This window comes from Phacochoerus africanus, chromosome 1 (assembly GCF_016906955.1).
Source record: "Phacochoerus africanus isolate WHEZ1 chromosome 1, ROS_Pafr_v1, whole genome shotgun sequence".
NCBI classification, from domain to species: domain Eukaryota; kingdom Metazoa; phylum Chordata; class Mammalia; order Artiodactyla; family Suidae; genus Phacochoerus; species Phacochoerus africanus.
Window position 1 is genome coordinate 220,250,783 of NC_062544.1, and position 15,421 is coordinate 220,266,203.

The following is a 15,421-nucleotide window of genomic DNA, read 5'->3' on the forward strand; positions in this document are numbered from 1 at the left end:
GACTTCATTTCCTCTTACCTGGATGGTTAAAATGGCCTCCTAATCAATCCATGCCTCTTCCCGTCCAGTCCCCACCTTGCTGCCAGACTCAACTTACCAAGTTATCATTCAAAAATCTTTAAGCTCCGCCATTACCTCTCCCTCTCACTGCCCAGCCAGTCAAGTGCAGTCTTCCGAGAGGTGATCAAGAGCCCTGATTCACTATCATATCTTTCAAACTCCATTCTTTTCATCTACCCACCAGCACACTGGAATCTTCACCACTCCAAGACAATATTCTCAATTTTCCAGTCTTGGTGCTTTATGCTTTTTCATCTATCTAGAATTTTCTCTTACTCCCTCACAAGTGTCCACCCATCCAAATCCCATCTGTAATTTAAGACTCACCTTAAATACCACTTTCTTCACTGAACTCTTTCAGTATTTTTCAGAGTATTTGAGAGTTACATCTTTGTTTCCATCATCTTCACATGACCTGCAATGTTCGGCACATATTTTCTTCCAAATAGTAGAATCACAGGTATTTGTTGAAATAACTCCCTGGTAGCTCAGATACCATCACCCTATAAATAGACTAGATTGCATTTATCTAAATGCATTCATTGGCATTTGCTAACACTGCAGTGTGCATTGCCCTATTCAACCCTTTTGGACAGCTTTGTTGGCTCCTTTTTACAGTGCATCTACAGTAATTTGCATTTTACTTCTTGGAAAGTTTTTGGAATTGCCTGCAAACCAGATTACTTTATTATGCATGTCTCTTATTTCCTGTGTATGAGAATGTTATATACGGAGTTCTCATTGTGGCTCAGAGGTAATGAACCAGACTAGTATCCATGAGGATGCAGGTTTGATCCCTGGCCTTGCTCAGTGCGTTAAGGATCTGGCATTGTCGTGAGCTGTGGTACAGGTCACAGACATGGCTCAGATCCCACGTGGCTGTGGCTGTGGCTGTGGCTGGCAGCTGTAGCTCCAATTCAACCCCTAGCCTGGGAACTTCCATACGCCATATGTGCAGCCCTAAAAAGAAAAAAAAAAAAAAAAAGAAAGAAAAAGAAAAGAATGCTAAATATGCCCTGCACCAGGAATTATTCCTAGGGAACATTCCTGTTTATATTTCTCTTCCAAATCACTTCCAGTTATTCATTTCCTTGTTCTCCTATTAGAAAGTACCCATGCTTTCAGGGTCTTCTGTAATAGGTTCCCTGAAGGCAGAGACTGTCATATTCACCTCCATCCTAATAGAAATCCTAGCACACAGAGAGGTACAATAAATCACTTAAATGAGTTAATAGAGTTCCTGTTGTATCTCAAAGGAAACAATTCTGACTAGCATCCATGAGGATGTAGGTTCGATCCCTGACCTTGCTCAGTGAGTTAAGGATCCAGCATTGCCATGAGCTATGGTTGTAGGTCAAAGATGTGGCTTGGATCTGATGTGGCTGTGGCTGTGGTATCAGCCAGCAGCTGTAGCTTTGATTCAACCCCTAGCCTGGGAACTCTATATGCTGCTGGTGCAGCCCCAAAAGCCAAAAAAAAAAAAAAGAGTTGATATAAAGGTATTGGAGAAAAATGCTGACTTTGAAGGACCTTTGCATGTTTGTGTCCCAGGAGTTAGGCTAGGCCAAGGCAACTCAGCACTGGAGGAGCAATAAATAAAGAGCCATATTAGAAGACCAAATGCAAGGCCATTAAAAGGAGGCCAAGCCTGGGTCCATGACAATTTGGGAAGCAGATCAAGATAAGCCAGTATTAAAGGACTCAGGGTAGAAGTTTCTAAGGGAGGCTGAGAAGGTGTTGGCATCAGTCCTTAGTAGAGAAAACTCCTCTAAACCAGTTGTGTCACTTCTAAAATAGATCATAATGGGACCCTTCTAGGATTGTTGTAAGAATTAAATGTCATCAGTGAATGTTTATTGAGTGACTACTAAGTTTCCTGCTCTATGCTGGGTGCTGAGTAATGCATGTAAACTTTAGCTTTACAGTCAAGGTCAAATGGGAGTGCAGGTTTCTATCCATGAAAAAATGTCATCCAAATCCCATGGTGGCCCATCTCTCTCTCTCTCCTTTTTTTTTTTTTTTTTTTTCCGGTAGTCTTGAAAGATTTTGAAAGTCTAAATAAAGTACAGTGACCTGACTTTAATGAGCCACTGTTTTATTTTTTCTGTTCCCCCTGCCCCTATCTTCCCTAGTCTGGACTGAAACCAATGTAACTCTCCTGGGCATAGCTACTGCTAGCAATTGCTTGCACATTGTAATCACAACTGCATCTACAAGTTACTTCCAGATTCTTGGCTAGATGGTACTGACCTCTAATGATATGTCTGCCTCTAGCTAGCCAGTGTTGCTGAGAGTATGTAATGCATCCCATCTAGTTGAAAGCAATTTTGGAAGGAATCTCAGTGAATCAAAGAAACTCAATGTTGAAGGGGATACTCAGATCACCCAGCATTCCTCCCGATCTTCTGATTCTGGAAATACTGAGTCCAAGTCTAAGGGTTCCTTTTCTTCCCTGAACATGAATTTCAAATCTGGATCATTAAATCTTGCCACGAATTCTCTTCCTTTCTCCTTTGGTAACCTTCAAGGTTTTTGTTTGTTTGTTTGTTTGTTTTTTGGGGTTTTTTTGTTTGTTTGTTTGTCTGTCTTTTTAGGGTCACACCCAAGGTATGTGAAAGTTCCCAGGCTAGGGGTTGAATCAGAGCTGCAGCTGCTGCTTACACCACAGCCATAGCAATGTTGGATTGGAGCCACATCTGTGACCTACACTACAGCTCACAGCAATGCTATATCCTTAACCCACTGAGCGAGGCCAGGAATCAAACCTGCGTCCTTTGTTACCACTGAGCCACAACACAAACTCCACCTTAAAGAATTTTTTAATTCTAACTTTAGACTCTCTTAGAGATGGTTTTTGAATGACTTTTGACCACCTCATTCCTAGTAAGTAAAAGTTTATTTTCCAATAGAATTTGCAGAATACAGCTGCAAAATATGTGAAGTAATAATACAACTGAAAGGAGATATAGATAAAATCCACAATTACAATTGGAAATTTCCACATCTCTCTCTCAGCAGTTGATAGAACTGTACAGAAAATCAGAAAGAATATGGAAGAACTTATGATTTTTTCACATGCATAAAGAACTGACATATTTTAGAAATAACCTTAGGACTATCAGGAACATTTTTCAATTTACCAGTTATTACCTGAATGTCACTTTGACTCCCCAAAGTCTCACAAATTTGCTTTAGTCTTCTTCTTTGAGATATTAGCAATGTTTTCAGTGTCTTATATTTATTCATTCAATCATGTGATACAAATGTGTCAATATCCACTATAGTCAAATTGGGTACTACAATTGACTTCACTGTTTCTAAAATATTTAATAACTGAATTCTGTGAGAGGAGCATTTTTTTTCTTTGTCTTTTTAGGGCCACACCCACGGCATATGGAGGTTCCCAGGCTGGGGCTCAAATCAGAGCTGTAGCCACCAGCCACAGCCACAGCCACAGCCACAGCCACAGAAACGCCAGATCCAAGCCGCGTCTGCAATCTACACCACAGCTCGAGGCAAGATCCTTAACCCACTGAGTGAGGCCGGGATCAAACCTTCGGCCTCATGGATGCTAGTCAGATTCGTTTCCACTGAGCCACGATGGGAACTCCCGGGGGAGCTATTTAGCAATAATATATAGTATGAATAAAATACTGTTAAAAAGTAATGGGACTAAATCAATCAATAAGCATCTAATGTCACCTGAAGTCACAGAGCAAATGGGAACAGAGACAGCAGCAGAACCCAGGTCTCTTGGTTCAGCCCAATGCACAGCCCCCTGGAGCTGGCCTTGGATCAGAAGATTATTGCTCCATGACATGCAATTAAGCTAAACATCTGGCTTTAGCAGGAGATGTTTCTACCCTCTATTCCATGGCCTCTTCATGTTTATCCTCTCCCCACATTTCCCTCCTCACAGTCAACAAGTTATCACACTAAAACCCTTTTTTTTTTTTTTGGTCTTTTTTCCATTTCTTGGGCTGCTCCCATGGCATCTGGAGGTTCACAGGCAAGGGGTCCAATTGGAGCTGTAGTCGCCAGCCTACACCAGAGCCACAGCAACGCGGGATCCGAGCCATGTGTGCAACCCACACCAAGCTCCCGGCAACGCCAGATCTTTAACCCACTGAGCGAGGCCAGGGATTGAACCTGCAACCTCATGGTTCCTAGTCAGGTTCATTAACCACTGAGCCACAACAGGAACTCCCCGCACTAAAACTCTTGACTCAAATCTCTGGCCTGATGACCCAAAGCCGGCTTCTCCTTGTGAATACTGGGTTAATCAGAACCACCTTGGAGTCTATATTATTCTCCATGAAATGGTGAATGTAGGCGCTGGACAGTCCTCTGCCATCAGATGCAGCAGATAAATTACTACTTTCCCTACACCATCTCCATCATTGGAGGGGCATCACTTTTTGCATTAGAGGAAATTCTTCAAGGCCACGGCCTCATCCAGGATGTGAGACCTCTTGAAGCATGTTTCCTACATGTTCACATGAATGATCTTCCATCTTCCACCCCGGGCTCTCTCTCCTCATGACTTGAGGGCTGATGTGCAACAGAAGACTTTGGAAACATGACCAGCCAAATCCTAACCAAACCATCAGCCTCTCTGATTCAGTTTTTCCCACTCACAGAACACCCACATGACTTTATTTATACCTACAATAGGTATTTTTAACTTCAGGAAGATCTACCAGATAGTGCTTCTCTATTACTGGGATTCTCTCTTGCTCCTTTTTCTTTTTTTCTCTTTTCTTTCTTCTTTCTCTCTCTTTTCTTGCTCTCCTTTTTTTCTATAGGTTTGTAAATCCATAGACTTGTGGTGTTTAAACATCCTTGCAACTTGGTAAATGGCCCCAGATACAACGATTTAGTTGATTGACTGATTGGTTGGTTGACTGAGTGGACTTTTCTGAATATGAACATCAATAGCAGTACGGGATCTCTGGACTGGGTGTGCTGATTCTTAAACTAGCTGCACATTAAAAGAGCTTTTATAAAAATAGAGCTTTTAGGAGTTCCCTGGTGGCTCAGTGGGTTAAGGACCCTGCATTGTCACTGCTGTAGCTCAGGTCATTGCTGTGGTGCAGGAACTTCCACACATGCCACAGACAAGGTCAAAAAAAAAAAAAAGAGAGAGAAAGAGATTTTATTAAATTCTGATGCCTAAATTCTGACACCTTCTTAAGATTCTGATTTAATTTGGTCTTGGAACTCAAAGACTCTCCAGGTGATTCTCATGGCTTACCAGAGGTTAGAATCTCTGGACAGATCTAAAAGATTGCCCAAGCAACCATTGATCTGATATTTAAATCCCTTCCACTGGGAAATCTAGAATGATGACTCTTTTGGGAACCATGATTCTAGGCAGTATTATCTTCCAGACAGTCTTTCCTGGGTGTACAAAGTCTTCGCTGCTGCTAAAAAGGGAAACAGCAGGCAATGGTTAGGGGTAGAACAAAACCTCCCCAGCAATGCTTATCTGTGGTCCTTGCTGATGTCAGAGGAATATCCTCCAAGGTCAGGAAAATTGTCCCCCAGGTGACACTTGAAAATGTCCAGAGCCCTTTTGGTCTGTTATAACTTAGGGGAGTTCTCCCGGCACCCAGTGATTAGTGGCCAGGGATGCTGCTCAATATCCTAAAGGCAAAGCACAGCCCCACAATGAAGAATTACCCACACAAAATGTCAATGGTTCCTAAATCCTTGCTCTCAGGTTCCTCCACCTTCCCCAGGAAATATTATCCTTAATGGAATTAGTCCTAAACCAAGGTTTCAACATACTTTCCAAGTCAACATTTTATATTCTTTTGTTTGTTTGTTTGTTTTTTAGGGCCACATGAGTGCATATGGAAGTTCCCAGGCTAGGGGTCGAATTGGAGCTGTAGCTGCTGGCCACAGCCACAGCAACGTGAGATCTGAGCCACATCTGCGACCTGCACCACAGCTCACCACAGCACTGATGGAGGCCTGGGATCAAACCCTGATCCTCGCAGATACTAGTCGGGTTCATTACTGCTGAGCCACACTGGAAACTCCCTACATTCTTTTAAAGTAGTCCCAGAATGCGATGATCCTGCTTTTCTTTTGAGAAATTAAGGCTGTTGCCTGACTGTATATGTCAGAGAGGCAAAATAATCCCATCACTGCCTTTTCCACTTGCTGCTTCCTTTCCCACCTGGCTGCCTCTCTGAGCTACAGAATGAGCTGAGTTCCATGACTTGGAGGCCCTGTCTTGCCTGCCTTGACCAGCCACTGCAACCAGTGGAGCCAGTCCTTGGGGTACAGGTCACTCCAAGAGATGTCCTGTGGCTGTTGGGTTTATCAGCTGCCAGCCTAGCTGGGTCAGACCTGCTGCCAAGTTGATTAATAAGTGCTGGACTGACACTTCTAGTAGGGCTCAGACCTGCTGATTTTATTTCCCACTTGCTTAGATCATTTCATTATTATATTAAAGATTGTTGTGATTTAAACTGAACTGTCAGGCAGCCTGGGGACAAGTGTGGGGTTTGGTGAAGAAATTGAACTTCGTACTGCACTTACCAAATCCAATCTCAGCTGGGTGCTTTTTCTTTCTCTTAAAGAAATAATTCAAAACTCCAAGGGCTGGAAGTAAGAAGTAGAACCTTCTCCTGCAGTGTCAGGAGCCCACACAGAGAGGCTGGCACGCCAGGAAATGGAGCTGATTATAAATAGCATAAAAAGCAGCATCAGTCAAAATTCACTGATGTGCCTGAGCAAAATGTTAAAAAAAATAGCTTCTGAAATAAGAAGCAATGATTTTTTATTTTTGTAATTCAAAATGCTAAGGAATGAAGACAATATATATACATATCGGATGAACATTACACACACACACACACACACACACACACACACACACATGCACCCTGAATCACACACAGAACCCACCTGAGCCCTGTGGGTGATGGATAATTATTAAATTTAAAATAACAAAATCACAAATAGAGCCTCACAGAGGGAACAGCTGTCCTTTTTCATGCTATTTATTTAGAAAGTCTATGGTTTCCCCTTGTGAAATAATTTTCCTGTATATGTATTTTTTTTCCAGCTGCGATGGAAACCATTTGAGATTCCAAAAGCCTCTCAGAAGAAAGTAGACTTCGTGAGTGTAAGTCAATACTCTCCACACCTGCCCACCATGCTCCTCGGTTCCACAGTGGGTGATCCAGCCATTCGCAGGCTGGATGCCAAGCAGAAGCAGCCTTGGAGGCAGGCATCGAACACAGCACCACCTGCCTCTGCTTTCAGGTCTGGCCCAGGGATGTCTTACTTACAGGCACCATATGGTCCTTGACACCAAAGGGCCTTCCTGAGCTATTTACAGCATCTCCAAATGGCCAATGGAAATTGAGCATTTACCTTCCTCAGGTTTCTTTGTTTGGGGCCAGAACAGGGGTTCTTAGCCTTTTTGTTCCATTAATGCTTTTGATAGTTTGGAAGCCTGTGTTCTTAAATGCATAAAATAAATTATAGAAAATTATAAAGAAGCCAATTATATTGAAATACAATGATAAAAATATTAAAATAACAAATTTAGTTTGGTTTATCATAATATATATGCTACCTGATTAATGCACTAAATCACAGGATCTATGAAAAAATCTAATAACTATGGTTATTAAAAGTATGAGCACAAATGGAATTTGGTGCTACCTATAACAACTATAATGGGATGTAAAAATATCTACGATTTCTATCAGTACAACGTTATAGGCACTTCTAACAATGGTGTGGTTTGTTGCTTACATTCACATTAATTCAAGAAAATGATAAGTTTCAGTCATGAATGAAATATATATATATATATATATATATATATACTTTTTTTCCCCAAGTTCATGAACTCCCCAGATGGATCCCTGGGCATTAATAGCATCAACTCAGGGTGGCAGCTCTAGTTAGTACAACGCTGATTAGAAGTTCTGCTTGGTAGTTACAGGTACTAGGAGTAGTGGAACACCTATGCTCAGAGCAAAGTGTACATAGGGGCAGAGGCCAGGAACTGGGAGGAGGTGGGACTCAAAGAAGCAGGTGGAGGGTTCTGCAGACCAGCCTCAGCTCATGGCTTACTTAGGGGGAGTCCAGGTGCCCAGCCTGAGGCCATGTTATTTGGATCATGTTGAATTCTTTATCCATATTAAGTACTCCAAGCCCTGTGCAGACTCATCTAAAAAGACTCCAAACTTGCATCTTGAATGCAAATACAAAAAGAAATTCCTCACCCTGGGTGAATTATGGATATTTGGAGGAGCAGAGCTCCCTCCTTTCAGGAAGGCTCATGTGTTAAGGTTTCTTAGACTGGGGTTCTTAGCAGAGAGGATTACATTTGGTCAGAATACCTTCCTCCACCCTGTTCTGGAGAGATTAAGACTGACCCTATGCATAAGCAGAAGGCTGCCCACATGGTGATGTATATTTGAGAGGCATAATTGGTCCCTAATGATACAAACTTCCTTCCTCCCCAAACCTCCTAGACGCCTGATTTTACCTCCAAAGGAAACCCTCCTTTAGACTGATCTTAAGCACCAAAACTGATAAAATGCCAAGTAATGAAGTTATACTCTATAAGGTCAGGTCTGATGAAGCCATTAAGACAATCCAGATCTAGGAGTTTCCATCATGACTCGGTGATTAACGAACCCGACTAGCATCCATGAGGATCTAGCTTTGCTCAGTGGGTTAAGGATCTGGCATTGCCATGAGCTGTGGTGTAGGTCGCAGACACTGCTCAGATCCCGCATTGCTGTGGCTATGTAGTAGGCCAGCAGCTACAGCTCCAAATGGACACTTAGCCTGGGAACCTCCATGTGCCACAGGTGCAGCCCTAAAAAAGACAAAAAAAAAAAGAGAGAGAGAGAGACAATCCAGATCTAGGGCCGTGCCTGGCAATTAGGGTGAGCCACCATCTACAAAACTTAAGTCAGTAAATTCCAGGCTCCCCAAAGGGAAGACCCTGGTAGAACTTGCCTCATGACTCTCAGGGATGGGAGGAGGGCTGGCCTCATTCATCTTCCCCCCGCTGTGGCTCTCTCCTAGGGCCTGCACACCTTGTGTGGAGCTGGAGACATCAGGTCTAACAATGGGCTTGCTGTCCACATTTTCCTCTGCAACACCTCCATGGACCGAAGGTAAGCAGCTCAGAGCTAGGTCAGGACAGCCCCATTCCCTAAGAACTGTTGACCAGAGAGTTGAAGCCTGGGTTGTTGTTTTTGTTATTGTTTTTCCTTTTTCCCCAGAGCAATCTTGATATACATTTATTAATGATGACAATAAAGGAATATTTTGATCTCAACTGACTCATGTGACATAAATAAGAATGACACATAAGGAATACCCACTATGGCTCAGCAGTAATGAGCTCGACTAGTATCCATGAGGACACGGGTTCAATCCCTGGCCCTGCTCCATGGGTTAAAGGATCCGCATTGCCATGAGTTACACGTAGGTCGCAGATGCAGCTCTGATCCCAAGTTGCTGTGGCTGTGGTGTAGACCAGCAGCCACAGCTCTGATTTGACCCTTAGCCTGGGAACTTCCATATGCCACGGGTGTGGCCCTAAAAAAACAAAGGAAAAGAAAGGAAAAAAAAAAAAAGAATGACACATAACAATACTAATAGGAAAGGGACAATGGGGCCCTGAAAGCAGGATTAGTCTGAGAAGTTTTGAGTCAGAATATCAACTTTTTTTTTTAACTTTTTTTGGTCTTTTGTCTTTTTAGGGCTGCACCCATGGCATATGGAGGTTCCCAGGCTAGGGGTCGAATCAGAGCTGCAGCTGCCAGCCTATGCTACAGCCGAAGCAATGCCAGATCTGATCCGTGTCTGTGACCTACACCAGAGCTCATGTCAACACCAGATCCTTAACCCACTGTGTGAGGCCAGGGATCAAACCTGCATCCTCATGGATCCTAGTTGGGTTCGTTAACCGCTGAGCCATGACGTGAACTCCAGAATATCCTTAACTTCTAAGATTCCCCAGGGCTGGTCCTGAGTCCAAAGTCATACTACGTGAGCAGCCATTAGGGCTACCTGTTGATGGCAGGTCAAGCTGACTGACTTTGGCTTCAGCTAATAACTTTGTACAAGCTTAAAAATCCTAAATAGAAGACCTTACACATCAGATTTTTTTTTTGGTCGGAAAAACATAATAAAAGGTATTTCTGCCTTTCTTTTGAGGAGCAGAATATTTTAGCATTTGCACACTACCTCTGGAACCAGACAGTTGTATCCAAAGCCCAAGACTTTCTTTTTGGCTAAACAACCTCAGACAAGTCATATAATTTCTCTGAGCCATGGATCAGGGCCAAAATCATGGCCCTGTAACAAGGCACTGGACTTGGGGTCCAACATCATATCAAGCATCTCTTCTCTCTCCATTTGAGCCACACTAGCCTTCATTCAGTTCTTTCTACCTGCCATGCACCCTCCTGCCTGGAATATTCTCCCACCCCCATCCCCAAGCCCTTGCCTAGATAATTTCTTCAGATCTGGGGTCAAATATCCCCTCCTTGGGAAACCTTGGCTGCCTCCTCAGACTAGATCAGGTCCATTATTCTTTTAGTCCTCTGAACTTGACTTTCACAGTGCCGTTACAGTTTCCAACGACATAGTGCTATAATGGCTGGATTGCTCTCTGGCTTCCTACTAGACTCTAAGCTCTCTAAGGGAGAGATGGGTCCTTTTGCTCATCATTTTATGCCCAGCACTAAGCCTGGCACATAGTGGGTACTGAGCAGTGTTTTGTGCAGTGATTTAATTTGTCTAGACAGTGTTAAAATGAAAAATCATAGGAATTATTCTATATGTTTCAGATGCTTTTACAATTCAGATGGGGACTTCTTGATTGGTAAGTTTGGAGGATTTCAGATTCTTCCACTGTTAACTGATCTCTAGTCACAAGTGGCTTTTTTCATTTGTTTTTTCTTAAAGGCCGCACCTGTGGCATATGGAAGTTCCTGGCCTAGGGGTCCAGTTGGAGCTGTAGCTGGCAGCCTAAGCCACAACCACAGCAACAGTGGATCTGAGAGGCATCTTCAACCTGTGCTGAAGCTTTCAGGAACGCTGGACCCTTAACCCACTGAGCGAGGCCAGGGATCAAACCCACAACCTCATAGATCCTATGTCCTGTTCTTAACTGGCTGAGCCACAAAGGAACTCCTTTTTTTTTTTTTTTTCAACAAGTTGATTTTTAATTGTATATTTTCCTTTTAATCTGTCTTATTTAGTGTAATGTGCAGACTGCAGTGTAAAGGCAGTTGGTGGTCTAGAAAAGATTCCTTGTGTACCTCCAAGCCCCTACCCTGTTTCCTGGTCTCTGCTCATCTCTACTGGGCTTTTCTGATCTGGGAGATCTGGGCAGCTGAAAAGAAATGAAGAGTCATACCAACATGTGATTAATTTAAGATAACTCTACTTGCCTTCCAAGTCACCCAAGAAAAGACCATCTGTCACTGATATCTGCAATATAAATACAAGTTTTCATGAGACCACCTAAAATGGAAAGTCTAGTAGGGATTTCTCTGGTCTTCCCATTCTTTTCAGTACTGATATTTTGGAGTAAACATTTTGATATGGACAATAGACATGCAAATGCCAACCCCCTGCTGGAACTGTCAGAAGTGGGTCTTTTCCATCCTATTTCTGCTGCCCTTTTCTGGTCAAGTCACAGAATTGGGCATATACAAGCTCCTTACCTGGCAACCAAAAAACAAAAAACAAAAAACAAAAACAAACAAACAAAAAAAACCAGAGTCAATCTTTTCATTCACATTTTTCTAGATAGTAAAATAGCTAACCTAAGTTGTCAGAATGTATGTTTTCCCCCATAAAATTCAATAAAGTGCTTTTCATTTGGAATGGAAAAAAGCAAATGCAGCCCTTAAGCCTTTTACTCTTCATGAAATGGTTCGCACATGAAAAGAGTTACTCATTGCTGCCGTCTATTTTGTCAGTTCCCCAGAAAGGGAAACTTCTCATTTACACCGAATTTGGCAAGATGCTCGTTCAGCCCAAGGAGATCTGCGTCATTCAGGTTCGTGATGTGTCCCCCTCTCCTTCCTCCTTCTCCCTAATTTGAGAGCAATCAGATGCTGCAGCTGCTGCTATTTCCAACTCTGAAATTTCTCTGTCATGTCTGGGCAATGGGGAAGGAGTTTGAGTTACACCTAAGATTCCCTGTGCAGAAGGGTAAGCAGGCTTATATACCTGCTTTGTTTTAAAATAGCACACAATCACAAAGCCAAGAGCATTGCCAACTCACTTCCCTAAATGTTTACACTCTGGATAAGGTCCTGCAGGGGGTGGAGGGCAATGAAAATGGATTTCTTTAAAATTTGGCTAAATCAGGACACTGTTATCTCTGGACCCAATGAGAGTAGACTATAATTGGTTTGGGTCACAGCTGTGATTAGCAGTTAAATGTTTATTTCGAATTCATCTTTGAGCTGGCCACCTATTCAACAAACTGTGGCCTTATTTGTGCATATGAGGCTGGCTATGATGCTTGGGCAGCTGCTTTATAACTACAGGTGTGATTTGAGACAGCCCACCAGTGTCTGCTTCCTGTTCCAGAGAGGAATGCGGTTCAGCATACATGTCTTTGAGGAGACCAGGGGCTACATCCTGGAGGTCTATGGTATCCACTTTGAGTTGCCTGACTTGGGACCAATAGGTAAACCTCCACTGCAAGCTTTTAAGCCTGACTTGAAATAGAGGATACAGATGATTGCATGAAAGTTAAACATCCTTCTCTGCTCTTTATGCCACTCAGACTTCAACCTTCCTCTCTAGACAACTTCTCTCAACCCAGTGTAGTTGGGAATTTCAGAAACAATTAGAGCTCCCTGAGCAAGTGCAGACTTCTCTTTTTTCAGACTGCTAAGTTCAGGAGCACCAGGTAATACGGCTGACCCCTCTGATGAGAGGACAGCTTCATCAATGAGCTGGTCAGTGCACCAATCCATCAGCTGTTGTGCTGAGGGTAATGACAAGGGTAACACAAGCCTCTTCCCATCACATACATGCATAACAGAAAGTGATCCAAGCCAAGTCATTATAAATCTCTCTCTAGAACAGTATTCAGACCATCAGAAAGCAAGACAATATGTAATAGATTTCAGGTTATACAGAGTACACCCTAGAAGCTTTAGAAGTCTGGGTTACTGTGGGTCGAGTCTCCAGGAACAGCTTCATAGAAGAGATGAAAAGTTGAGGGAAAATAAAGAGGAAAGGAGACAGCTTAAGAAAAAGTACACAAATGGAAGTGTGTTTTGTAGATAAGAGGGAGATCATTTTCTTTTTTTTTCTTCTCAGGGTCACACCTGCAACATGAGGCAGTTCCCAGGCCAGGGGGTCTAATCGGAGCTGCAGCTACCAGCCTACGCCACAGCCATAGCAATGCCAGATCTGAGCCACATCTGTGACCTGGCGCTGCAGCTTGTGAACCTTAACCCAATGAGCGAAGCCAGGGCTGGAACCTGCATCCTCATGGATACTCATCGGGTTCTTAATCCGCTAAGCTACAATGGGAATTCCAGAAAATCATTTTCTTAAGTCAGTGGGTTGTGTAGACAATAACGTGGGGAAAGCCATAACAATGACAAGGGACAACAGTAAGAGACACACAGTCTACAAACCTCACATTCCTGCTGGGCACACACCACATGTACCCACTTGAGAGTCAAAAAGTGTACCTCACTCAGTGCTGTAAGGAGCTAGAAACCACATCCTCCATGAGGCAGATTAAACTTTCAAAAGTGAACCAAGGTCCCCCCACACCCGATTCTTCTGGCAAGCTGGAGGCAGGAGAGCAGGAGAGAAGCGAAGGTGGTAGGAGGGGTTGTTCTCAAAATGTCTCTGGAAGTGAAACGATTTGGGGGGAAAATTGCCCCTTGGTTTCATCTTTGGCAAGTTTGCTGGAGGTGGTGGCCACACCTCCCTACTCTTTCCTTTTCTTGTCAACAGATTGTTTACAACAAAACAGAGACAGGCCAGCATGTGCCTTCTGGTCACTCCCCTGGGGGATCCAAATAGTCAAAGGAAGGTGGGAGGCAGCAGAGAGGCAGCTGGAGCCCTGGTGGACCATCTGTTACTCTGCTCTCCACCCCACTTCCCACTTGGGTCTGGCTTCCTGCTGCTTCTCAGCCTGCCTAGCCTCTAGCCTCTGGGCTCCATGCAACACATACCCGCAGGAAAATATATATAATTTACCAACCAGCTGGGGGCTTTTTTTTTTTTTAACCTCAGGAGCTGGAAATGATAAAACACTCCCCAGGTTTCTCCTCTCAGAGTTAAATTATGTTTTTGCACTTATGCCTTTCATTTTGGGTCTCTTGATTTATTTTCCTTCTCTGGAGGGAACACTCACAAAGCAGAGGTAAGTGGGCAAGTCCCACATGCTTTCTCTCTCCATGGCAGACAGATTTGTCAGGCTGCAGAGCAGACTTGGATTGATTCTGAGATCTGCCTGAGGAGCAGAGGCATGCCTGGGGCTACAGTGTATTAACCTTTCTTTCTCAAGGACTGTAGATGAGTTCTAGGGTCATCAGAACTTTCTTGGAAAAAAAGCTTTTGTATCCTATTGTATCTTCCCTTTTCTTCTTTTCTAGTCTCTTCCTCTCCTTCCCTCCTCTCCCCTTTATATGTGTGTAAAATGTTTATAAACCATATTCATTCTACAACTTTAGGAGGTAATGCTGGTGATGATGCTAGTATTTTCATGATTTTTTTTTTTTTTCTGACCAAATCCCTTGGGTCCTTCTTGAAAGGTATGAGGCTGGGATTCCAATGAGTCCCTGAACAATGAAAGCAAATTGTGAAGTGGCTTTTGACGTGGAAGAAAGCCCCTTTTCTCTGTGCAACAGTGGGCATCTTTCCTATGTGATTTCAGAAGTGTTTGTGTTCTAGGAGCCAATGGCTTGGCCAATCCTCGTGATTTCTTGATACCTGTTGCCTGGTATGAAGATCTCCAAGTGCCAGGTGGTTTTACTGTGATTAATAAATACCAGGGCAAGTTGTTTGCTGCCAAACAGGTAAAGTAAGCAGGTTGGTAGGTGGGGAAGGAATGAATAGTTATTAAGCACCTTCTGGTTGCCAAGGCTAGAGTTAAATATTTACTTATATTCTTTCATCTTTACCATATCACTAAGATACTACAAATAAGGTACTATTGGCCTTATTTGTAGTCATGAAAACAGGCCAGGTAGTGATAACTTACCAAATGTCAAGGTAAATGACAGAATCAGCATTCAAACCCCTATCTTTCTGACTCTGAAGGTCATGCTCTTTCTATTCATCAAGCAATAAAACAAACAAACAAACAAACAAACAAAAA

The 15,421-nt window shown here is 43.1% G+C and overlaps 1 protein-coding gene across 1 annotated transcript in view; it reads left to right on the forward strand.

Moving 5' to 3' along the window:
* Nucleotides 1-15,421, forward strand: part of HGD (homogentisate 1,2-dioxygenase) — a 49,812-nt gene that overhangs the window by 21,700 nt on the left and 12,691 nt on the right. The window contains exons 5-10 of the mRNA XM_047755644.1: nt 7,139-7,198; nt 9,127-9,218; nt 10,902-10,936; nt 12,042-12,121; nt 12,661-12,760; nt 14,995-15,119. Of these exons, the coding sequence (XP_047611600.1) occupies nt 7,139-7,198; nt 9,127-9,218; nt 10,902-10,936; nt 12,042-12,121; nt 12,661-12,760; nt 14,995-15,119 (492 nt within the window). The remainder of the gene's footprint in view (nt 1-7,138; nt 7,199-9,126; nt 9,219-10,901; nt 10,937-12,041; nt 12,122-12,660; nt 12,761-14,994; nt 15,120-15,421) is intronic.